The sequence below is a fragment of the Macaca fascicularis genome, chromosome 2 (assembly GCF_037993035.2).
Source record: "Macaca fascicularis isolate 582-1 chromosome 2, T2T-MFA8v1.1".
Taxonomy (NCBI): domain Eukaryota; kingdom Metazoa; phylum Chordata; class Mammalia; order Primates; family Cercopithecidae; genus Macaca; species Macaca fascicularis.
In genome coordinates this window covers 159555211-159581669 of record NC_088376.1, presented here as the reverse complement: position 1 = coordinate 159581669, position 26459 = coordinate 159555211, and the positions used below count along the sequence as shown (strand labels likewise).

The following is a 26459-nucleotide window of genomic DNA, read 5'->3' as shown; positions in this document are numbered from 1 at the left end:
ATGCCACACTCATTAACCACTCTCTCACCCTAACTTTCAGGAAACTCAGAAAGGAAATTATGTCATGTCAGATAAACCAACTAAAATTAGCCTTTGGTGTGGATCCAAGGGTCTCAAGCTTCCTTTGGGTCACAGACTGTGGACTGGTGGCTTTCATTTTTTAAAATGTTTGTTGGATGGATGAATGGATGAATGAATAAATGGTCTCCTCCCTTCTTACTCCTACTTCCTCCAAATAACTCAAATGAGAAAAATGACTCAAACAGAAAAGTTATGCAGCACAAACCTATTCACTTGGCTAAATCACAGTATAGCGCATGTGCAAGAACATCTTGAGCTGTCGTCACGGCTTGTTTCATATTTCTTCCATGTCTTTGCTCAAAAGCCATCTAACCTATCTATCCAAATGAAATGAAAACCTACAGGCACACAAATACCTGGACGCGAATATTTGCAGGGGCCTTATTCATAATTGCCAAAAACTAGAAGGTATCCAAATGGATGAACTGTGGTACATTGGTGCCACCAATGAAAAGGAACAAACTACTGATACACAGAACATGGACGAATCTCAATGATTTATCTTTTTCTTCTGCTCAGAGAAGCCAAATTCAAAAGGTCACATACTGTATGATTCCATTTATATGACATTCTAGAAAAGGCAGAATTAGAGGAATGGAGAACAGATTAATGAATGGTTGCCAGAGGTGGGGTGGGGGAGGGGTGGGCTGCAAAGGGGCACAGGGAAATGTTTTGTGGTGACAGAACCAGATCTTGACCATGCTGAGAGTCACATGATTATATTAATTTATCAAGACTCACGGAACTGTGCACTAAAGAGGGTGAAGTTCACTGCAGGGAAATTATACCTTAACATAAAAAATGAGGAAAAGCCACCAGTGAGATCTTCCCTAACCACCCCCTACAAACGGCAGGCCTGCCCCCAGGAGCCCTCATCCTTCTCATCTTGCTTTAGGTCCCCCACCCCCCACCCCACGGCACTTATCACCATGTGAAAAACTATATCTTCACTTATTTATTTACTGTCTGCCCTTCTCCTCCCCCTAAACTGTGAGCTTTCTGAGGGCAGGGAGTTTTTTGGTTCACTGCTGTGTACCAATGTGCCTGGCACGCAGTAGGCACTCAGTAATGATTTGTTGAATGAATGAGTGGGCTAATATTAACAACTATTCATCCAGATAGCTTCACCTCTGCAGATGAAGGGGAAGTGGTGTCATTGGCTTGGATATGGGTTGTCCTGTGACCACAGACAAGTTGGTAACTGGTGGAACTTGTTATGCATTTCCACAAGGGGACGGGTGCTCCTGCCCACTGAATGCCCCAGGAGGACTGCGTGAGGCAGCAGTCCCTGACAGGAGCACACTGAGATCATGGAGCGGATGGCTGCCGGCTGTGTGGTTAAGCCCAGGGTGAGAGCTTCCACCAAGTTCACTCTGGCTCGTTGTCATATTGATCCATCCGTCCATCTCCAAAAAGTTACTCAGGGCCTACTGTGTGCCAGGCAAATGCCAATCAGGATACACAACTAACCTGGGTACTGAGGAGGAAACCAAACAATATAAGAAATCAGGCCTCAGGGTCTTAAATGTCAAGGTATGTGGTCCACAGGAAAGAGGAAAGGCTTTTTTTTCTTTTTCTTTTGCCATAAAGGACATTTATAGGATAACTGGCAACATCTGAATAAGGTCAATAAATTAGATGATAGTATTGGATTAGTGTTAATTTAATGTTTTGATCATCAAACTGTGGCTTTATAAGAGATTGTTCTTGTTTTTAGGAAATACACACTTAAGTATTTAGGTGCAGAGGGTATTCTATGTGCAAATTACTTTCAAACTGTTCATAGTATATACGTATATATATGTGTATATATGTATATATATGTGTGTATATATACTTGTATATATGTGTGGAGAAGTAGAAGGAAGAGAGAAATGGAAAAAGAGAGGGAGAGAAAGAATACATGAAAAAACAAGGCCAGGTGTGTTGGCTCACACCTGTAATCTCAGCACTTTGGGAGGCTGAGGTGGGTGGATCACCTGAAGTCAGAAGTTTGAGACCAGCCTGACCAACATGACAAAACCCCATCTCTACTAAAAATACAAAAATTAGCCAGGTGTGGTGGCATATGCCTGTAATCCCAGCCACTCAGGAGGCTGAGGCAGGAGAATTGCTTGAACTCGGGAGGCAGAGGCTGCAATGAGCTGAGATCATGCTACCGCACTCCAGCCTGGGTGACAGAGCGAGACTCCATCTCAAAAAAATAAAAAGCAAACATAGTAAAATGTTAACCTTTGAGGAATCTAGATGAAGGGTATATACAATAATTTTTCATGCTATTTTTACAATGTTTTCTGTGAGTCTCAAATTATTTCAAGATAAATTACATAGAAAGTTATAAAAAAGATGTGTTATTCAGTCAACATGATGTGGCTGTTTGAATGGAAAAAGAACACTGTTGGTGGAGGAGATGGTTAGTTAGAAGGCTAAAAGATAGGATGTAAGATGGACCTGAAGGCTAGGGAAGGTCTGAACTGGAGAAAGGGGAGAACCCACAGGTCAGGAACAGACAGTAGCTCAGAGGTGAGAATCAGGGTGATGTTTGCAGGAGGCTGGCAGAGCACAGGGCTGATATTGGACAGCAGGGGTATGAGGATAGTGGACACTCTAAATTAAACAAAATTAAGGTGAGGCATAGTGGTTCAGCCTGTAAGCCCAGCGCTTTGGGAGGCCGAGGTGGCAAGATCACTTGAGGCCAGGAGTTCGAGACTAACCTGGGCAACACGGCAAGACCCTGTCTCTATAAAAAACAATAAAAACAGCCAGGTATGGTGGTGCATGCCTGTAGTCTCAGTTAGTTGGGAGGGATTGCTTGAGCCCAAGAGTTCGAGGTTACAGTAGCTATGATTTTGCCACTGCAATCCAGCCTGGGTGAAAAGCGAGACCTTATCTCAGAAAAAAAGAAAGAAAATTAAAAATTTGGTTCCTTGGTTGCACTAGTCACATTTCAAGTTCTCAATAACCATATGTGGTTAGTAGCTATCACATTGTGTTGATGTGGGACATTTCTTTCATCACAGAGAGTTGAGCTGAGGCTTTGTCCTGAGTGAACAGCGAGTCCTCACTCAAACAGCAGTCGGGCTGGGCTAGAGGTCCCTGATAGGCCTTTCCAGCTCTTGGGGGACAGATCCAATTAGGAGGCTATTGCCATACCTTGGAAGTCACTGATCAAGATCCATGCAGAAAAGAAGATGCAAATGAGAGGCAGAGGAAAGTTAAAAGAATTTAAGGGGCTAAACAAGAGGGAGGTACACAGATTACTTTGAGATTTCTTGCATAGATACACGTGGAAAGTCATACTGAAGGAATATAGAATTAGGAGTACCAGACTAATCTGTTTGAATCTGTTTGTAGGTTAGAAGCCCAGGATCAGAATTCCAGAGGGAGGCTGGTGGAGACTGGAAGTGAAAGATTCCAGAATTAAAGAAGCCATTAGAATGGAAACCATGAAGATGGGCCATTTCCTTGGGGAAAGAGAGTGCAATGAAAGATGAGTGGAGGCCAGGGTTCGATCCCAGGTGTGTCCACAGTAAAGAAGCTGAGACATGGGAGAGGGCTGTGGAAGGACCCTGAGAGCAGGAGTGTTGCAACAAGCAAGGGTAGAGGAGGACAGATGCTGGGAAGAGTGCCAGGTGTGCCCAGCATGGAGTGAGAGATGGTGATGCTGGAGAGGCCAGGTTCCATGGGACAGCATGGTCCAAAGTCACCCCAGAGGAGATTCTTGAGTAAACAGTGGGGAATGAAATAGTCAACGATGCTGGAGGTGAAAGGACAAAGAGAAACAAGGAAACAAGAGGGAATATGAAGCTCAGGTTTCTTCTGAGGTGAGAAAAGAGAGAAGATGACAAGGTGGAAAGTAATGGCTGGGGCACAGTGGAGAGGGAGAGCCCAAAGATGCTAGAGGGAAGAGCATGGGGAGCCAAATCCTTTGGTGGGGGAGACCAGATGCGATATGGGATGCCTGTGACTGGCTGAGCCACAAAGGCCCTGCCCCTCTTCGTCCAGGACTGTTGGGAAGAGAGAGGCCCTCCAGGGAAGAAGAGAGGGCTTCTACTGGAGCCCAGATCTGATCTCTGGAGAGAGGAGGCCATCTGCTCAGAGGAGCTACGTGGAGGGCTGTTGTCATGGGCTGCATTGTGTCTCCTCAAATTCACATGTTGAAGCCCTAACCCTTGGTACCTCAGAATGTGACCGTATTTAGAAATAGGGCCTTAAAAGAGGTAATTAAATTAAAATGAGTCCATTAGGGTGGGCCATAGTCCAATTTGACTGGTGTCCTTATAAGAAGAGATTAGGAAGAAGAGAGAGAGAGAAAGGAGCGAGAGAGAAAGATGGAGGAAGGGAGAAGGAGAGAGGAGAGCGAGAGAGACCAGACAAACGCACACACAGAGAAAAGACCATGTGAGGACACAGGGGAAAGATTGCCATTTTCAAGCAGAAACCTCGATCTTGGACTTCTAGCCTAGAGCTGTGAGAATCAATTTCTGTGGTTAAGCCACCCAGTCTGCCATGCTTTAAGTCAGCCCTGGAAGACTAATATAGCTGTGGATGGGCATCACCAGTGGGTGGGCACCAGAGGGTGTGGGAAGGAGGTTGATAGTCCCTGGGGTGAAGAGCTAGGAGCGCAACATGAAATCAGGGGACTCCAAAGTCCTGCCCCATACTTGGTGGCTCTGGGTAAACCCATTTGACTGGAAGTGAAGCCCTAACTAATCTTTCAGTGTCATAGTTAAATAGGATTGAAGGCCAAATTTTTATGTTTGTTCTGTAAATTTGGAGCTACCATTATTTGAATTGGTTAGCATTTGAAGCTGGCTTGGTTCCTATCAGTAAAAACAATTTTAAGTGTTAACAATGTTTTATATCTTATTCTGTACATATTTTATACGACCATCTGCTGAAATCCACTAATTGTGTACTAGGCTTATAGGCAGAAAACACCTGATTGTAAAACCCGGTTTCTCAGAGGGAGCGTTTCACTTGGTTCTTATCCCAATCAAATACAGCAGGGAGCATCATAATGTCTCCATTTTATGAAAAAGGAGATGGCATCTCATAAAAGTCTGGTGACTTGCTGGGTTCATAAAACCAGATGTTCTGGAGCTGGAAATGGGACCCAAGCCTCCTGCCAGCCAGGATATGGAATAAATAAAATTTGTTGTGGAATTAAGCTACATTATAAAGAAAGTATAGCATACAGTGCATGTTTTTTTTTTCTTTCTCTTTCTTTCTTTTTTTTTTTTTTTGACACAAGGTCTTGCTGTGTCGCCCAGGATGAGTGCAGTGGCATGATCACAGCTCACTGTAGCCTCAACCTGCTGGGCTAAAGTGATCCTCCCATCTCAGCACTCACCCAGCTAATTTTTTGTAGAGAGTCACTATGTTGCCCAGGCTGGTCTCAAACTCCTGAGCTCAAGTGAGCTCCCACCTCGGCCTTCCAAAGTGCTGGGATTACAGGCGTGATGGTGAGTGAGCCACCATGCTCAGCCTAAGTGCATGCTCTAACATCAGCCCCTCCCCCCACCATCCCCCTCTCTGAAACAAACAGATCCCCAGAGGACTTCTCTGTCCTTTGGGGCAAGTTTGGCCCCTTCAGCTATGTGGTACACCACCCTGTTGGCCAGTTCAGCCTTACACTAACCTGAGAGCTCTCATGTAGCACCTGTGCTTCTTCTCCCCAGTCCAGGTCCTCAGAAGAGGGGACATTCTGCTTGTCCAGATGCCCAAACTCACAGTACTCCTTGGCTCACGAACTAGTTTCCTCTCCTCTGGAGTCACTCTTATTATCTTATTATTCCTGTCAGCCCTTTGTCTCTCATCCCCTTCTCTGACACCATAAACTTTACGTACTAGCCAGTCAGAGAGGAACATCCTAGAAGGAAAATAAAACCCAAGCACCTCTGCAAACTCCATAGTGGCTGCTGGCCACGGGACAGGCAGGGAGGGCAGAGCATGCCCTACTCAGGCTGCCCCTCTGAGGAGGGGCTCAGCCATCTCCTTTAGGCAGTCAGCTCAGGCAACACCTTCCTGGGAGAGCACTGCCCCGGGGTACTGTGCTCCCCGCTGCCCTTTGAGCTCCTCTTTCCATCCCCTATTCTCTTGCCTCCATTTCCCCTGAAGCCACACCTCTCTCCTGAGCCCGTACCAATACATCCAACTACCTGACCATCATCTCCCAGGGAGATGCCAAACACGTACTGCCAGCCCACCATGTGCAAAGCCAAATCCAAGACCTTTTCCTCACACCTGCTCCTTGTCCCCATTTCTCCCAAGGCCCCCTCCCTGCCCATATCCCCTGACTAATGCCTGTTGACTACACCAACTGAGCACCTCCTCAGTCTGCCAATTTCTACCTTCCCACCATCAGCACTGTGGTCCCAACTGCATCACCTCCTAGGCTTCTGGTCCCCTGTCCCCCATCACATCTGTCACACTGTGGCCAAAGTGATCTTTCTCAAATGCAAATATGATGTCACTTCACTGCCCGAATCTGTTCAGTGGCTGCCCACTGCCACTCAGGATCAAATTCAACTCGTCTTATGAGGTCTTTGAGCTCTGTCCCTGGCTTTCATCCCCAACTTTCTTGCTGGCTTTCCCAAGAGGGGACAACTTTCATCACACCCTCGACACTCAATATTAGTGGTTCTCAAAATTTAGCCTACATTATGATTGCCTGGAAAACTTAATAAAAACACACATTCTTGGCTTCCAGGTGCTGGTGCTGCTACTGCTGCTGGTCCCTGCACCTTCCTTTGGGAAGTACTGCTCTGTAATCTACATGGAATGTCTTTCAGTTTCTGCAACACCAGGCTCTTGCCTTCGCTCCTTTGCACATGCTGGGCCCTCTTCTCTTGGATGGTTCTTGCACATTCTTTGGGCAGGTCCCAGCTCAAGTACCACTAATGCCCCGCTGGGTTCATGGCCCTCTGAGGTAGCTCCGTCACAGCATTCATCAGGCACTGCTATTTCAGAAACCTGTCCCCAACATACACACTATGGCAAGCTTCTGGGGACAGGGATAGGATCTACCTTCTGTATCTGCAGTGCCCTAGCATAGTACCTGGCACATGCCTGATAAATGGCCATAAAGGAATGAGTGAAACCCTTAAGGATTTCTGTTAACCTGGGAATTCCCAAGGAACATTCTTCCCCAGCCCTGGGCACTGATGCTGAGAAATACAGCCCTGGGGCTTGAATTTTTACATAACTTTCTATTAAAAGGATCAGTTTCTGCTGTCGCATCTTGGATCAAAACTGCCAGGTGCTGAGCCTTCCACTCTAGATAGAAGATTGATATTAGAGGAAGTGAAATAGCCCAATAAAAACATGAGTCAAAATATTGGATCTGGAAGGCTCCTGGGAAACCTGGAGCAGGGGTGGGGAGGCCAGCCTCCTAATTGTCCAGTTAATCTGTTCCAGCCGACCCAAGCCCTAACCGTCCTGGGCGGGAGGGGGGGAAAAGGAGGTCAGTAACCCACGGAAGTTTCCAGATGCTCAGTCTGAAAGCACCTGAATGCCTCACTCTCAAACATGGAAAATCAGCAGGGCAGAGAGACCAGAGCGAACGTTCGCAAGATAGGTGCAGAGCCTGAAGGTGGGTCTCACAGAGTCAAAAGGTCTGAGATTATGGAAAGCAAAGGAGAATTAGGGAACTAGCCCTACCAGCCTTGGGTATAGGGAGGTCCCTGGATGTCTGCCTCTCTGGGGACATTTCCCTTTTTAGGTAGGTAGTTAAAAATAGACATCAAATCCTTCACAATTCCCAAAATCAGCATGAACTTTCTGCCAAAGGCTCCTGAAAAGGACTCGGGCTGGGTTGAGCGTGGAGCGAGCACCCACCCCATAAGGCTGTATGGGAGCAGGGAGGAGGTGGGGGCACCTGAGGACGGAAGGCTGAGTCCTACCACACTGGCCCTGGGTGACCTGACCCACTCCCCCACTGTACACACTGGCCCCATCCAGTACATCCTTACAGATATGTGGAGGAATATTGGTCATTTTCCCAGAATTAACATCTCTGGGCAAATTTCTTGCTCACCTTCCTCAAAGCAAGGACTGTCACACAAGAAGATTCCAAAGAAACAGCGCTCCTCTGATTACTGCAAACATCCATTCCCAAACCCCCAGGACGCAGAGCATCAGGACGGTTATGAAAGAGGTGTGCTGGGCCAGGGGTGCCAGCATTGCTCGCTGGGTACCCTCCAGGTCCCCACTCTGGCCATTTCACTGGCTTATGGGAGACACTGGGAGAGTTGGGGAAGGAGTTGGGAGGAGTAGTGGGTGGAAGTCATAGAGTCACATACCTGTGGGTGGGAGTGTGCTAGGTAGGCACTATTCCTCCTCCCAGACCCACACTTTGGTTGGGAGTAACTGGGAGTTGGTGCCAGCTTTCAGAAACATTCATGGAAATAGCCCAGTCTCTCCCCCAGGGCCCCACATCTTTCACTGTCAGGCAAGTCTTGATGCCAAATCCCAACCTCTCTTCCACCTTTTGAATCCCATCAGGATTGAACATTCCCCATGACCTGCAGCGGAATGTTTAAAAAAAAGATTTGATCCTGGGGAAATCTTGCATGGAAACTGGATACAGTTTTTAATATCCAGAGATGCTTTCAAATTGACACAACTTTCCATTTTAGAGGCAGACACATATGGGAGGTCTAGGCAAAGATATCTGAGAGTCTCATAATCTGGGATGTTCCAAAGTGACTGATGTCAGAGATGAAGCTCAGACCAAGGCCAGGCATGGACTACAAAGGGATGTTCCATCGGCATCATCCCCAGTGACAGAACCACAGTGGAGGCAGGGACCCTTGGAGCATGGGAACTTATGAACTGGTTTGAAAAATCAAATATTTATTATAAACCTACTGAGGGACCAGCTACTAAAGTTTTGGAGATGAACAGGACCCGGTTAATGTCTTCAAGTTGTAAAAGCCCCACATGGATGCCCATTTATGTCTCTTCTGAAAGACCATCAATTTATGCAGACTGCTAGGAGGAATTCCTAGAGTCTAGTATCAAACTGGCATCACCTCATGTGCATTTCCTAAGGCCACTTCTTAAGCCCCATCAATGCCTCCTTCACACAGCCAGCATGCTTGTCTCCCCTCACACAAAATTCCCAAGAACTCCCCTGGCCATTTGGGCCCCCTCCAGCTGGGACTCCCCTAAACCTGTATGCTTAAGACCTCTTTCCCTCAGGACACCTTTGCTGCTGTGTGACCTAAACTATGCTTGCTGTAGCTTTGGACTCCTTCACACTTCAGATGATATGATGGAGAGTTTTTAATCTTAAGTGAACTGTGTCACTCAAAAGCTTTCCATCCAATGGGCTGATGCTGATGTCAGAGTCGGGAAAGGCCTGGAGTCAGCTGGAGAAACTCCCCATTTAACTGGCAAGGAAGCCCAGGTCCAGAGGAATGAAGGGCTTTGACCAAGGCCACATATTTAATTACTGGGAGAACCAAGACCTTCGTCTCCTGCTTTCTACCTCATTGGCTTTCTTGCTGTGTCTTGTGCCTGAGTGTTGCCCCAGAACTGAGCATAGTAAGTTGACACCCGGAGTCTGACAGGAGTATCTCTGTCTCCCCATGCCCTGCTCAAGCTTAGACGGAAGACTGTGGGGTGTTTCTTCCCTGGGCCTGTGAACTTCTTTCCTGTTCCATCTCCAAAGGGAGGAGAGGACCCACTCTGGGCTGGAGAAGTACACGAAGTGTTTTAGGAGTGTTATTATTAAATATTCAACAGGAGAAAAAGATAGCCATAAAGAACATTATTGGAACAACTGACAATAAATGTAGACTGTGAATCAATTAGACAACAGTATTGGTTCAATGACAAATTTACTCTTTGATTTTGATTTCAATAGTTGCATTTTAGTTATGTTCTTAGGACAACAGAATAATTAGAAGTCAAGGGCATGATGTCTCCAATTTGGCCTAAAATGGTAGGTACCTATCTCTATCTAAATGAATAAATAAATGAATATATATATAGAGAGAATGACAAAACAGTGAAACAAAATGTAAACAACTGGTGACTCTAAATAAAGAGCATACAAGAGTTCCTTGTACTATTGTTGCAATGTTTCTGTAAATTTGAAATTATATCAAAATAGGTATAAAAAATTCCCATCAAGAGGCACACAGCAAACACTGAGAGGTCTCAAGGTCCAGGGAGGCAAGCTGGCTGCAGCTCTCCTTCCCCCAGCTTTAGTGGCAGCCTAAAGCCAGTCCTATCAGCCAGTCCTCCTGCCACCTGCAATGAGCCAGGGGACATACAGCCAAGCCACATGTGGACAGCACAGAGTATGTCCTGAGACTGCAGCCAGGCCCGGGTGTAGTGGCCAGAACGTAGGTCAGGGTTGGCACTACAGTTCCACACCTTACTAGCTGTGAGACCCTGGACAGGGCAGTTTAGTTCTCTGAGGCTCTGTTTAGCTCATCCCTAAAATGGGAACAGCTATTTATAGCGCAGTTGAGTGAGACTTGGCTGAAGTGACACAGATCGAGCTCCTGAGATGATCCCAGTGCACAGGCACTCGGTAGACTCTGATTTTATTCAGCCTGCAGCTGTCCTGAGACAGGTGCCCTCACAATCTTCACTCCAGCATCTGGGTGGCTCCTCCCTGTCTGCCTCCTCCCCATCTGATGTTACCATTTTCTCTCCAGTCAAACCACATAAACCGCATTCCTCTCCTTCATAACCTGACCCTGTTTTCCTCATCCCAAAATCCTCCCAAGCTGCTCCCACCTCCCCCCTGCACTTGTGAGTCGGTGTCTGGCAGGTTAACTTGTACTTCTGTCCGCTTTCTCTCACCCTGTCCTTGCTTGGGTTGGGGTGGATGCCCTTGGCTTTTCCCTCATGCTCCTCAGTGCTCAGCAGGGAGGGAGGTGTGCAGAAGAGGGACCTGGTCACCATCTGTTTGATGAGAAAATCACTCAGCCTCACCTCAGGAAAGATGGATTTCCCTCTTAGACTAGGTACTTCTCAGCCCTTGACACAGATGAACACACACACACACAGCCAGATCGCTCATGGAATCAGAGGTGTCTGGGACTGGGGATGGCAAAGCTAAGAGAAAAAGGCAGGTTGCAGAGGTGTACAGACTGTGTGGTTCCATCTCTGTGAGGCAAAAACGCAATTGATGTACTTGTGCATGTATATAAAAATGCATGGAAAAAAGTCATTGAGGATTTTTGGGGCTTGAGTAGAACTGGTGGTAGATGAAAGAGGACTTTCACGTTATACATAGTATATTTCTATATTGTTTAAAATGCTTAAATAAGAATGTGTGCATATATAATGCATATAATTAATAAACTAAGAATTATCCTCCAAAGGGAGAAAAGAACGGGTGCAGACCTAAAAGACATCTTCACTTTCCATCTCTGGGCAGCCGCCATCTCAGGACGCTCCAGAAACAAACCCCAGGGTGTCTCTCAGGCCCCCAGGGTACCGGCTTCTGAAGGACAAGAGGGCAGGGGTGCAAGCAGGTGGAGGGCAGCTGCAGCCAGCCTGGCACTGCTCTCAGTGCTGGGGCGGCAGGTTTGGGGTGACGGGGGTGGGGGGCGGGGCGGTGGGCCAGCAAAGGGGTTCAAAGTGGCCATGACTTTGGAGTGTGTGGAGATACACACTGCCGTTCTTTCAGGGGCAAGATGTCTGAAATTCCAACATGGGGGCTCTGCACACAGAGTGAGATCCAAGTGGCGTCTACTGGAGTTAATCCAGTTGTGAATGTGTGTTTTCTGCAGAGATGAAGCACTTGCTGCCAGCCTGCTGCTCCCCTACTAACTCGGATGGAGCTTCACTCCCTGCTTCCAGCCTCCCCACCACAGGGTGCCTTGCTCTGCTCTCTGGGCAACGTGATACTCTGAGGATGCTGATGTGAGGGTCCCCGAGGCGGGTCCACACTTAACAGAGGCAGCAGGGGAGACCCCCTTCTGCTTCTCAAGACCCACAGTGTGGGCACCAGGCTTCTCCGTGGAACAGCTGGTTTCCAGCTTGACTGCACATGGGGTGACCTGGAGCTTGAACAAATACTGAGGCCTGACACCCACCCCTGAGATTCTGATGTAATTGGTCTGGGGGCAGGGGAAGCCTGCGTGGCAGTGGTTTAAAAGCTCCGCAAGTGAATATAACATGCAGCCAGGGGTGCGAGCCGCTGCTCCAGACTCGGACAGTGACAACTTGCATGGTGTTTCCACAGCCTTCTGTTCTCAGGGCAGACAGCCCAACTCCTGCTCTGCTCATCGTCTCAAGCTTGTTTTCCTCCTCCACAGTTTGGCTCTGACCCCATCTCACCTCCTCAAAGGCTCATTGGAGTGGGTGTGCTGGAGCTGAGGGCTGGAGGCCGCCCACCAGATCAACCCCTGCACTGCAGCTTCTGCACCCAGAAGTGGGGGACAGCCATGCCATAGCCCCAGTTCACAGCCCCTGGTGCCCTTCCTAGATTCTCTATCTCTTCTGCTCACGGTTTTCCATACCAAGTATAGCACGGGCCCAAGGAATATTTTTGGAAGATAAAATTATTAACCCATTCTCACTAGGTTTTTCTTGGTATTATGTATGCATTCCCAACAACTTATTAAATGTCCATTCTTGATATTCTCAGGCTATCTACCTTGATTAAGTGTCAATGAGAAATTAATTCCAATTTCGCTGTCCCAACATACTGAAGGCTGCGTTCCCCCAACAGCCTGGCTGGGGTATGTTTGAGGAACCCAAGTTCATCATTAGGAAGGTAAGAATAAAACAAAGTCACAAACACTGCGTTGTAATGGAAGAAGACTGTAGTCTGAATTAATCAGGCTCAATTACTTTTCTCTATCAGTAGGGGCAATTAGGAGCTTATCTTGTTTTCTGTTTGTTTGTTTTAAAACACAGCATGTGCTGGGGATGTTCAAACGACTCTGCACCCTCTGTTGAAACTGTAGGTTTCAAAGGATAGTTCTGCTGTCAAAATTAGATTAAAAATTATAAGGGCAGCCGGGGTGACACTGTGACTTTTGAGGCCCTTCTGCCTTTATAGCCCCCTCCTCCACCAAAAAAAAGGTACATAGATTTAATTATATATCAAGTATTATATTTGAATTATGTAAATTACTTTATAACTGCATGGGTATAAAGATGAATATATTCATGTTATGAATTAAAACATTGTCTTTGACTTAAAAGTTTACTTTTTTCTTCTAATTTTATAAGCTATTACAGCATTTGGCAGGCCTGTAAAAGCATTGTGGACCCTACGCATGGTGCCTAATGGATGTGTGGGCTCTGGGGAAGCTGAGATCCAAAAAGAGGAAGGTAGCTGTCTATGGTCACGGAGAGTCTCCTTTCTCTCTCGGCTTCTTATACCACACCGTGATTTGCCTTCCATGAGCAAGGCACAGCATGTGTCATTCTGAAAGGTAATCGCTTGAACAGACTCTGTACAATGGAGGAGGGAGGATGAGACCCAGACACGTCTCCGTGACACTGGGAAGGAGGGAGTGGAGGAGCCAGGTGTTGACTCTGGGAGCTGAGGTGAGGAAGAATTCAGGGATGAGGGACTTTTCAGAGGAGTTTGCCAGAAAGGTGTCCCATGGAGAGAGGTGCCAGAGAAGGCACGAAGGAAGGAACTGGTTCTGTTATTGGGCACTTCGGGGTGTGGGCGGACATCAGACTTCCAGGAGCTTGGGCAAGAGTGAGTGACCAGGAAGTGGGGGCTCTGAGGCTGCCCTCAGTCCCTGCCCCTGCCTCTGCCCGGTGAAGCTGGGCGAGTACTCACTCTCAGTTCCTAGCACGGGAGGAAGAGAGCTCTTGGGCCTCCGGGATTTCATCTCTGGGGCCTTGGTGTTCTCACTGGCCGGGGCATCTGGAACGAAACAGGTAACAACCAGCGTTAGTCAGCAGCCGCTGAGGAACTGAGCAGAGGGGGCCTCTCGGTCAAAATCCCACCTCGACCAAACTCCTCCCCCAACTCTGAGGGCCCTTTGTGCCTGCTGGACAGAACAGCGCCTGCGTCCAGGCAACCTCCTTCACCCTCCATGAGAGCACCAAAGAAGGGCCGTCCACTGCCCTGGGCCTGATTAATGCGGTGAAGACAGCACCGTCACCTTGGCAAGATGAGCGCACAGGCTGCCCTGGGAGCTTGGGATGATCCCCCAGGAATGCCATTGCTGGCAGAGTCGGGGCACAGTCACCCCTTGCTCACCCTCCCGGCTTTCTCCTCCATCAGGCCTTGTCTCCCTCCTGCTAGACATCCTGGGTCTCCAAAAGGCTGTCTCTCCAATAGGGGGAGGAGGGGACAGGGTCCCTGCTCTTGGGCTCATGGACTAGAGCTGGCACACAGCTTCTGATTTCTCCAACTTTCTTCTGCAGACCAAACTTTGCAGTGACAAACCAAACGGAGGTCTTTGAGCAGGCAGCCAGCACACCTCCCCTCTGAGACAGGGTCTAGGCCCCACTGTGGGGCCTCTGCTAGCCCTCCCCCAACAGGCCCAGTGAAGCTGGGCACAGCTGCCTGCTGGGCGGACCTAAAGATGCTGGGCGGTGCCTGTCCTTGGGCTCTGCTCCACACTCCCTCTGCCAGAGGAAACCCTCCCTCATGGAGAGCAAGCAGGGAAACATCACTTGGCTGGCTGGGCTGGGTGGGAAGGCCCTCACCGGCCCCCAGGACACTGTGGGGAAACCACCCGGGAAATGGGATAAGGAGGAGCTGGTTGAGCAGCTATCACTGGGCTCCAGCACGTTCACTGGCCTTTCTTCCCCCACAAGGAGCGCTCTTTGGGGACGGCACTGAGAGACAGTCTCCCCCTTGGAGCCCTCTCCCTGGGCGTTCTTTTCCTGCTCCTGAGGAGAGGAAGCTCAGTGGGGGCCGGGGTGGGTGGGGGGACTTTCCAGCGGAGGCTTCACCACATTCCTGAGGCTTGGCTGGGGAGGAAGAGCCCTCTCACATCCGCCTCCAGGACTGGTAGTCAGGGCTGATCTTGCCTAGACTGGGCTCCTGGGGCTCTGAGGGGTGGGCACAGGGAGCAGAACTGGGGGCTGGGGACATCTTCCTCCCAGCAAGTGGACTCTGAGCTGCCTCTGGATGCATTTCTCCTTCTGGGAGGCATTTAGGCTCCTCGCCTTCCCCAGAACATGGATCTGCCCACATGAGTCCCTCCGCTCATCACCACCCCACAGGCTTCCTTCCCAGCCTAGTGCCTGCCTCCTCTCTGTTCCAGGCAATCCAGGGAGGAGGCCCTGTGCGGGTGTCGCAGGCTCATGGCAGCTCAGAAGCAGACAGGCCTCCAGGGGCTGTGGCGGCAATCCCCCACCAAAGACAGCGGAAAGCCCTGCATGCACCATTAGGGGCTTTAAGTGGGACTTCTTAGCAGTACATGACAGGGTGTGCGGGGGAGCAGACAGCCAAAGCAACCCTTTCAAGTAGCCCTTGACACCAAAACACTTCCTCGCCTCCACTTCCCACTGCAAGCCGGACTCCTGCCGCCTCCCATACGGGCAAAAAAGCCCCAGATGGCACATCAGGGGTCCCTGCTATCTGGAGTGGACACTCTCAAGTTCCTCAGAAGGCTGCCTGCAACCCAGCACGCCAATTCCATGGGGACACAGAGAAGCAGAAAGCCATAGGGCAGGGATAATTTCATTTTCTTACACTGGACATTTTCCCCAAGGATCACGGTCATTCTCACTACAGAAAAATCCTCTGGACATAGTTCTTTGTCAGCCTCGGTGGATCTCAGCCTCAGCTGTATGTTAGAAGCACCTGTGCCAGGGTATCTCACCTCACAGGTCCTGGTTTCATTGGTCTGGGTTGGGGTCTGGGCATGGTATGACCCAGAAGCTCCATGGATGACTGATACTTGGCCAACAGAAAACTCCTCGTCTCTCCTCAAGCACAGGGAGTGCACAGGGAGTGGCTCCAGGACTATTCCAAGAGGCAGAAAAACCTGGCAGTGCTTCCCCTTGATATCTGGGGATGAGGGTGCCATAAACCAGGGGCATGGAGTCAGTCTAAGCTTCCCTTGTCCGGGGCTCTCCCTTCTTCCCTTCCTTGAAGACCAGCATTTCTAACCGTCGCCGATGACAATGTAAAGAAAGGTGTACCCAGTAATTGTTTCGTTTGTTTGGCCCTTTTTTTTGAAATGGAATCTCACTCTGTCACTCAGGCTGGAGTGCAGTGGCATGATCTCGGCTCACTGCAACCTCTGCCTCCCAGGTTCAAGTGATTCTCGTGCCTCAGCCTCCTGAGTAGCTGGGATTACAGGCGTGCACTAGCACGCCTGGCTAATTTTTCGTATTTTCGGTAGAGATGGGGTTTCGCCATGTTGGCCAGGCTGGTCTTAAACTCCTGGCCTCAGGTGATCTGCCTGCCTCGGCCTCCCAAAGTGCTGGGATTACTGGCGTGAGCAACCGCACCTGGCCCTTCTTAAGGAACAGGAGTACAGGGCAGAGTATGTATGCAGTTCTGCACTCCTTGGCTTCAGCACTCATTCTCCTGGTGAGTCTTGCAGCATAGAGGAGGGAGAAGGATCGGGTTTGCTTTTTTAACTGATGAGTAAGCTGAGGCACAAGAAAGCAAAGGATAAGAGGCCCAGTTTTCCTGGGTTCCTGAAAGAAGGGCAGCAGGGACTGAGACTCCTTCTGTCCTCATGCGGTTGTGTTGGGCTTTACTTCCAAGCATCACCACGGTAGAGACCAAGAGAGAACAGCTCTAGCTTTGGCTTTGTCATCAGCAATCTTGGGAACTTGGAGAAATAATTTAAACTGTCCCATGTCTCTGTTTCCACATCTGTACAAGGGAATCACTTTTTTTCTCTACCTCATGGTGTTCCAAAGCCCAAAGGAGAGAACACATGCAACAGTGTTTTGGAAAGCAGGAAATGATCGTTTATCAGCCGGGTGTGGTGGCTCACGCCTGTAGTCCCAAGACTTTGGGAGGCCAAGGCAGGCGAATCACTTGGACCCAGAAGTTCAAGACCAGCCTGGGCAACATGATGAAACCCCATCTCTATAAAAATTACAAAAATTAGCCGGGCACTGTGGCATGTGCTTGTAGTCCTTAGCTGCTTGGGAGGCTGAGGTAGGAGGATCACCTGAGCCCACAGAGCTTGAGGCTGCAGTGATCATGCCACTGTACTCCAGCATGGATAACAGAGTGAGACCCTGTCTCCAAAAAATGAAAAAAAAAAAAAAAGAAAATGATCACTTACCTATGAATTAATTCCCCTTGATAGCCACATTCCCTTACCTACTTCTGAGTCAGCTTTAAAATTTTCCACCTTCGGAAAGCCCTCCCTGCCCTGCCCCATCTGCCGCTGCCTCCGTCCTCGGCTCTAGGGTGCTGGGGTTTCACTGGACGTGTCAGTACACTACCCTGTAATGTGCTTTGAGTCTTATTTTCAGAAGTTCCTGCAGCACTTTATCTTTCCATCTGGCCATGAGGAAAGGGGCTCAAGTCCCCCTTTCAAACGAGGCACACCCCAGACTCGGAGCCCAGGAGGTGACCGCACTCCACCTAAAGTGTCAGCATGGTGGGGCTGTGCATGCACCACAGGGCCCTGCCAGGGATGCAGAGCCAGCAGACCTCCATGCCAACTGCAGCAAGGAGTGGGCTGGAAGGGCCATGTGCCTAATCAAAACCAGCTTTGTGCTCACATGACTGCCCAGGGGATAAAAATAATAGTAATATAAGTTCAAGAGCAGCTTATATTTTCTATTTTAATCATTTTGTGATGAAATTAAACTCCATTGCTAGATCTAGGCCCCTAAGGCTGAAGTCCTTAGCTTGTGTCTCCAAAGAAGTGTGGGGAAGGAAGATGGAGGTGTGGGGAAGTGGGGGGCCTCTACATGGAGGGGAAAACGTGTCCTTCTATGGATAATGCCTCACCCCTTCCACTCCTGGGCTCTGGACTCAAGCTGTCTGGGCAGCATTTTTTTTTTTTTGTCTCCCTCAAGAGGTTGGTTCCCTGAACTTTGACCCCATGCAGGGGGCGTGAGGTCTTGGGAAGCTTCTTGGAGGGGTCCAGCTTCTAGGGGCCCCCAGTGGGGCAGGGCAGAGGGGCTGGGCTTCAGCTTCTCCCTGGGTTGGCTCATCCCTCCTTGCTGGCCTCTCTCTCTGACTGAGTGCAAGCAGTGTGCTAGCATATTAAGGAGGAGAGATCAGGATGCTCGCGCTTCTTTCTGGCTCTGCTGCTTAGGAGCTGTGAGTCCCTGGGCAAGTTCCTGAACTTTTCTGAGTCTGAGCTTCCTCACAAGGAAAACGGAAATAACATCACCTCAAGAGAAGAGTGAGGGAGGTGTGACCAAGTCAGAAGGTGATGGCTGACATTTACTGGGTACTGACTCCATGTATGCACGGTGCTAAGTGCTTTGTGTTGATCTATACCATCAGATCAGGTTGAACTATACCATTCACCAGTATTGAAGTGTTTTTGACCTACAAAAACAGCAATTATATTTAGTTCCACATAATACCTGTTAGTTGTCTGTGATTATTTAAAGAATAAATCTGGGCCAGGCGCGGTAGCTCATGCCTGTAATCCCAGCACTTCGGGAGGCTGAGGTGGGTGGATCACCTGAGGTCAGGAGTTCTAGATCAGCCTGGCCAACATGATGAAACCCCTTCTCTACTAAAAATACAAAAATTAGCAGGGCGTGGTGGCGGGTGCCTGTAATCTCAGCTACTTGGGAGGCTGAGGCAGCAGAATGGCTTGAATCCAGGAGACAGAGGTTGCAGTGAGCCGAGATTGCACTACTGCACTCCAGTCTGGGCAAAAAGAGCAAAACTCTGTCTCACAAAAAAAAAAAAAAAAAAAAAAAAAAAGAATAAATGTGGGGGTGGGAGCAGACTTAGTAATATGGCAGGGCCAAGGTCAACAAAGGAGGGGTGGGTCAAAATCAGCTAAGCAATAATCAGAAGTGCCCAGGGGCCAAGGTAACAGTGGACCACAGTGGTTAGGAAACGAGGCTTGGATTTAACTTCCCACTCTGCTACTTAGGGTGACCTTGAACAGGTGACTCAGTCTCTGTATGCCTAGGATGAGGCTGTTGTTACTATCATTCCCCTGAAGCCCTCCTGCAAGGTCACCAATGACCTCAATGTTGCCAAACCCAATAGCCAATGCTCAGGCTCATCTTTATTTGGCAGCAGCACCTGACATGTTTTTTTTTCTTTTCTTTCTTTTCTTTCTTTCTTTCCTTCCCTTCCTTCCCTTCCTTCCCTTCCTTCCTTCCTTTTGTTCAGACAGGGTCTCCCTCTGTCCCCCAGGCTGGAGTGCAGTGGTTCCATGTTGGCTCACTGTAGCCTCAACCTCCCATGCTCAAGCTTCCTCCTGGCTCAGCCTCCTGAGTAGCTGGGACTACAGGCATGCCCCACAGCAGACAGCCAACTTTTGTATTTTTTGTAGAGACAGGGTTTCACCATGTAGCCCAGGCTGGTATTGAACTCCTGGCTCAAGCAATTCACCTGCCTCTCAAAATGTTGGTATTACAGGCGTGAGCCACCACACCCGGCCTGGAACATTAATCTTGATCATTCCTTCCTTTTTGAAGTTCTTATCATTTGGTTTCTAGGACACCCCCATCTCCTGGGTTTCTTCCCATATCACTGGAGTACTTCCTTCTTAGTCTTCTTCGCAGGCCCCTGTCCTGCCCCTGCCTCTCTCTCTCTCCCTCTTCTTATCTTCACCTCTGTACTCTCCAGGGACCTCATTCAACCCCAGGGCAGTGAATGGCCTCTGTGTGTGGATGGCTCCCCATAGCCTGCCTCCAACCCTGACCTCCCCCTCAACTTCAGGTTCATCTAAACACCTGCCTATGTGAGAGGACTGCTTGAGAGGTCAAATGGGCATCTTAAACTTCACATGCACTAAACTCTTGATCGTGCCCTCCCCCCCAACCCACCATTGATCTTCACTCCCCCCATGAAAACTAAGAGTCATCTTTGACTTCTCTCTCTCTCTCTCTCTCCATACCCAGCTCATCAGCAGCTCCTATCAGCTCTATAGCCAAAGAGGTTATGAATCTGATCACTTCCCGCCCCTGTTGTGGCAACTCCCGATTGTGCTCCCTGCTTTCCCTCTGACTCATCCTGGGTCTGGTCATCACATGGACATGAGTGATCCTTCATAAATGTCCAGTGTTGGCCCATCACACTTAGAATAAAATCTCATTTTTTTTGGTCATAGCCAACACTGCCTGGATCTGGTCCACAGTCCTCCTCAACCTCACTTCCTACCATCCTGCCCCTTGCTCATGGCTCCACCACCCTGGCCTCCTGCCTCATCCTGAAATGCCTCAAGCACAGTGTCCTCAGCTCAGGGCTATGCTCTCGTTGTCACCTTGTCCCTCTTCCTTCCCTGGCTTCCTTCAGTCTCTGTTCAAATGTTCCTTCCTCAGAGGGGCCTCAGCGACCACCCCGTCCAAAAATGGTACTCCCTTCCCCATTACCTTGCTTTGCTTTCTCCATAGCTGGTGACATTACCTGAGGATATGACACAGCTGTTCACCTGCATTACTGCCGCTCTCCCACTAGAAAAGTCCCAAGAGCTGGAACTTCTCCGACTTCATTTACTGTGTTAAAACCAGCTCCTACGGCAGTGCCTGGCAAAGAGTGGGCACTCAGATACTTGTTGAATGACTGAGTGAGGGCATGAGTACCCACTGGAGTGTCCCTCCCTATCACAATCATGCATGACCCTCTGTAGTCACAAAGCCCTGGTCTCACTGGTACCAAAAGCTGGGTGCCCTAGCCAGGGTGGCTGGGGACAGGAGGCCTGAGTTGAGAACGACTGGATGAGCCAGTGAGGGGCTAAGGTGCCTTTTGACTCCTCTCATGGGATTCTGGCCTAGGAAGGACTTAGTTTCCTCACTGCTCATCTGGGTTGGAACGAGAGTAAAGGGGTTTCTGAGTCCCATGTGCAGAAGGACCTCCCCGCAGGGAGGGCTGTTACTCAGGAAGGTCTGGATCACTCTGGGAGCGGGCCCCGTCGTGGTAATTCACAGTCCAGGGAGGCTGCACCAGGCTGTGGAAAGGGGCAGGTTTCTGAGCCAGACACTGAGTCCTGCCAGGATATTTCATGTTGTAATTCACCGTGCAGGGTGGAGCCCCAACACTGGATCTACGCCTGCTGTCTGTGGGGCCCGGAAGGCAGCTGACCCTTGGTAAGCCTTGGTTTGCTCACTGAGAGAGACACCCTGCTCAGCTGTTGCACAGACTAAAAATGCAAAGTGCACAACAGTCTCTGGCCAGGGCAGGCATTGAAGGTCAGCTTGTTCTCCTCCCGGACGAGTTTTCGGGCAAGTCCACATTTACTCTAGGTTCTAGCTCCCTTCTATGTGGCACAAGTTAACCCTTGTCTTCTGCTGAGTTCAGAAGGAAGGGTGATATGACCATAATCAAGAAAGTACATAAACACCCTTTCTCTTAGGAAAAAGACCCAAACACATGATTAAAATAGCCAGCTGTGCTGTGTTATAAAGGTGACATCCCTTATCTTTAAGATATGAGGCAATCAGTAGTGTGGGTAATGCGGACTGGCCAATGAGCCCCATTTGCCTCATTTTTATGAGATTTTGAAAGATATGTTGGCCTCAGATGTATGGTCTCGATGGTGTTTGGCACAGGATGAGTGAGTGATAGTGACTTTCAGGGGCCAGGCCAGCCCTGCTGAGTGGCTGAGGAAGCCAGTCTGAAGTCAGCACCAGCTGTAGTCCCATCGCCTAGTGGAGATGGACCTCATTGCCCCATAAGAGGGATGAAGGCCTAGTTCTGTGCAGAGGTCGGGTGGGCAGTTGCAGCTGGAGACATGCTGGAAGAGCCCACACAATGGCTGGGCTTGAAAATTCAGTCACTGTTGCTCCTAAGGGCAAGTAGTTCTTCAATGTATTCTGATTCATGACTCCTTTTAAGAATTCGACTAAAAACTACGGACCCCTTTCTTCAGAAAGATGCTCCAACCCACATAACGCAACATTTTGCCTGTAATTTCAGGGGATGCACAAACCCATTGGGATCCCCAAGTCAAGTATGATTGATGCCTTGGGGAACAGGGAGAGCTGAGGGGATGAGGGGACAGAATGAGGGCAGGAGACCTAGCCTAGCCAGTGGGGTGGAGCACTAGACGATAGAAAGGCGACAGGGGAGCCGTCAAGGCGACCACAGTCCTTTACCACTTTCCTAGAGAGGCTCTTGATGAAAAAATAAAGCTAAATATGGGCGAATGCCCACCCAGCACACAGGACGCTAATATATCTGCAAGTATAGCAACAAGGAAAGAAGAGCAGGGGGAAGAGGCTGGCCTTATCCTTTCTGTCAACAAAACCAAACCCAATGGACTGAGAGTCGGTCCTCTTATCTCAGCTGGGCTCCCTCCTATCACTTTTCTAGCTCTTCTTCCAAGACCTAGCTCCCAATTTGCAGCTGGAGGCCAAACTCTGCGTTTGAAGGAATTAGGGATAAATAATGATGGTCATCAAGATTAGCGGAGCGGACAAGGGAATCTGCCAGCAGACTCTGGGCAAACAAAGCCCTTTAAGTTGCAGAATGAATTTCCCAAACCTTAAAAAAAAAAAAAAAAAAAAAGAATTCCCAAGTGTATTCAGTAGGGGAAAAGGAAATTTCATCTTGAAAACAGATCTGGAAAAGGTGCTGACATTTTACAGATAAGGAGAATGAATTGCTCTCCTGCCTTCAGGTAGCCATGCAAATAGGACCTAAAGAGGTTCCAAAAGCCGATAACCTCCTTCACTAGCTCAGGAACTTCCTTCACTAGCTGAGTCCCAACTGAGCAGAGGGGTATTAGAAGTGGGCTTTCAAGGATCAAGTTCCCAGAAACGCTATACTTTACTAATGCAGCACCTGTACAGAAAGAAGCAGGACTGTGATCTGAGTGGGTGACAGTCTGGGTGAGGACAGACTCCCACACAGGAGTCATCAGCCATAGCATCCCCTGTGCAGAACTTCAAAACATGTGTCCCACGCCCCCTCTGAATTGACCATAAACTTGGACCCATTGAGTCTGCTTCCTTAGACTCAGAGCCCCTCTAGCACATACACGCACAATCTCCAAGGAGAAGTACACAGTATTAGATGAGTTCAGCTTACCTTTCGGCTATTAACAATTAATTCGTGCTGCCATTGTGTTTTTACAAAAAAGACATTCTTTTCCACCTCTCTCCTATTCATCATGTTCCATAGAGCTCAGCTTTGTGATCAGGAAACCGACTGTAAAGTCCAGAATGAGGACACGGGCTCTACATGGTGTGGAATGGCAGTGAGACACACTAGGACTTCAGAACTCAACTGATCACACCCAGGAGGGAGAAGAACAAGCAAGCTGGGCTTCAAGATGCCTTATTTGGACACTAGCTTTTGATGTGTCTCTGATGGTTATTAATCAGACATTTCAAGGGCAAGAAACTATTTCCCCAAGACTACTTTTTGAGACATTTCCAGGTAAGTGCCAAATACAAAGAAATGATACTGGGTTGTGAGTCTTGGGATGGGGTTCTGGTCCTGGCTCAGCCCTAAATGCGCCAGGAAACACCCTCCCCCTCCATTGCATTTCCTTGACTAAATCATCACGAGGTTCGTCCTACTTCTCAGGCTCCAATTCTACACTCCTCAGGAAGGAGAGAAAAAAGAGTCACGAATGCACTTCTGGCATTTCCCTAGGACAAAGCCCAGTTCCTTGCAGCTTGGCACTGCCTCTTCCTAACACAGAAACTCCACTAAGACCTGGCAGGCCTGCTGTCTCCCCGACGTGTCCTCCCACCTCCCTCTGCAGTATTATTATTATTATTATTATTACTGTTTGGTTTTGGCAGAGGCTGCCTGTCCTCTCCATCCAGAGACTTAGTCCCAACTCACCTCCTCTATGAAGTCTCCCACATGGGCCCCGCTCTGCTCCCTCCTCCTCACGGCTGACCCTGCTGGGTCCGTCCTGCCAGCTCGGACACTTGTTTGTTGTGTGGCTTTTGTAAAATACTCTGTAGTCATTTTCCTGTGGGTGTGTCTTTTCTACTGCCCAGTGCCCCAGCTTCCCAGCTCAGAAGGTTCTGGGTGTGGGGGTCACGACGGGGAGGGGGACAGGATGGCCAAGGGAGGGGTGAAGAAAGAGGCCATGTAGGTGATCAAGTAGAGCTGCCACTTTCCTTCCTGTCTCTTTTTCTCTTGGCAAAAGATAGGTTGACATCCAAAATGAATGCCTTTGGGCAGGGAGGGTAGTGTTGGGGGCAGTTCTGTCTCACAGGCAAGGCATGGTAGGGAAGGGAGGGGCTGAGAAATGGAACCCCCGTGTATGGGTAGTGGTGATGGGTGGGCATGACCTACCGTCCACGGTGACTTGGCAGGAGCACTCAGCCTGGCCAGCATCATTCTTGGCTACACACTTGTACAAGCCTCTGTCCTCAGGCAGTGCCTTCTCGATGGAGACGGAGCAGAGTGAGCCTGGGGAGGAAGAATTGTTGAGTGAACCAGGTGTGGTCATAGTACCTGCCCTGGCATCTGGAGCACAGCAGGTGAGTGTTAGTCACACGGGCAGCCTCTGGGAGCCCAGAAGCCAGAGGCCTTGTGGGAACCAATCCCCTACTCCTCACCAAAGCCAGGGCACTTTCTGCTTATAACCCATGTCCAAAATAACTGATCCCTAAATCCGTTCCTTCCTGATACCTCCTCCCCTACTCCAAAGAATCCTCTTGTGGGGACATAATGAAAGCTGCAAAAGAAGGTAAAGAAATAGCCTCTGCCTTTGGAGACCATCCAATACAATAGAAGGAGAGGTCCACAGGCCCTGCCCCCTGGTCGTCACCAAGAGAGAAAAGGAGTCCGACACAGGGGTACAGACCTGTTAGGAACAGTGACAGGTGAGGGGGTCCCACCCTGTTTACAGTAGTGATGCTGTGACTGCATTCTGGAAAAGGGAGCTTTGAGCAAAGAAGTGGGTGGAGGAGGCGAGGAGCACTTGTCCAGGAGGGGCACTGGCCTGTGGGAAGATTTGTTGGGAGGTGGTGACTACAGCCAGGGCCCCAGGAGCTGACTTTTTAGGAAGGGTGTCTGAGCTGGAGAACCACGGCCAATGAAGGGCACTGGGCCTGCAGAGGGGCCCTCTGGGGCTGCCTCCCTTCAGAGTTGGGTCTTCTGGTTGCTCCAGAGAGAAGTGGGGATGGCCTTCCTTCTCCATGGACTCTCCCCTGGGCCTGCCTTCACTCCCAGCACCATCTTCTGGCCTGGTTTGGGGAAGGAGGTGTCAGCTAGGCACACACAGGAATCCGGGGTCTGGTCCTGGCCCCTGCCAGCTCTCTCATCCAGGGCTGGTTACTTCTCCTCTGTGAGAACCTTGAGGAGGTTCCCCAGGGTGTGGAAAGAGGCTTGCTGGGCCAGGCAGAAGGGCGGCAGTTCCCAGTTCTTGCTTTCAGATGCACAAGCAAGTGAATAGCAGGGCATCCTGCTCAAAGCTGCCCCTGTTGTCAGGGCAGCAGACATCACACAAGAGGACAGAGCCAGGGCCACGTACACTCTGCCACCTGGAGCTGCCATCTCATGTCCCACAAGCTGCTGGCATTGGGAAGGAAGAGCTGGGTGCATTCTGGGTGGATACCGACTACTGTCCCTGCCCCCCATTACACAAATGCACAGACTTGACCAGCAAATACAAGGAGATTAGAAAGAGGAAAGATGACATCAGTTCTGCTCAGAAAACCTCACTAAGGCTGGAGGAGGAAGTAAGGGTGTAATATTGCCCTTTACTCCTTGCCACCTGGGTAATGTTTTAACAGAGAAACCTTCATCCTATAAACCACCTGTGGCAAGAGGGCTGATCTGCACCCTACTCCCAACCTCTTATACCCTTATATAGACCCCAACCCCTGGGAAGGCTTCACTCTGTTTTCTTCCCTTTGTGGTTAGGAGACAGAATTTGTAGAAACTGTAATGGAGAGGATTTAGGCTGGAATTTTAGGAAGTCTGTCATAAGAGTAAGAATTGTGAGGCACAGGAGTGGGGAATGAGGATAACTATGTCCTGGAGAGAGAACTTTCCATTCATCTGGGTGGGCAGGAGGATGCCAAGATGACCTCTAGCCCCAACTAGAGGGGCTCAGAGGCTTAGCAGAGACCAATCCCGTCTGGAAATTTTCCCTCAAGTCAGGGTGGGGCTAAGGCTTTGGGAACAGATATACCACCCCCAACGCACATCCTGTTCAAATCCTTGATTTTCTTTCAGTTTCAGTCCCTCAGCTGCCTTGAGCCCTAAGTCAAAATGATACAAGCTGCAAAGACAGTACACAGAGAGTAGGGGGCATATGGACCTGGCCCCCGCCTCCTCTCCCAGGTCAAGGCATGGGGCAGGCAGCTTTTCCAACCTGCCCAGAGCCTGGACCCCTGGCCAT

General features: G+C 49.4%; 1 protein-coding gene across 10 annotated transcripts in view; it reads right to left on the bottom strand.

Annotated features, from left to right (window-relative positions):
- Positions 1-26459, bottom strand: part of MYLK (myosin light chain kinase) — a 274054-nt gene that overhangs the window by 54272 nt on the left and 193323 nt on the right. For 7 of the 10 annotated variants that reach the window (XM_015446344.3, XM_074033282.1, XM_065539127.1 and 4 more), the window contains 2 exons: positions 24404-24520; positions 13853-13939 (listed from right to left, as the gene is read on the bottom strand). In XM_015446344.3, coding sequence (XP_015301830.2) covers positions 13853-13939; positions 24404-24520 — 204 coding nt within the window. Of the gene's footprint in view, positions 1-13852; positions 13940-14278; positions 14533-23941; positions 24044-24403; positions 24521-26459 lie in introns of those variants that run through there. The other 3 variants (XM_005547960.5, XM_074033283.1, XM_065539130.2) reach the window with 2 other exon arrangements.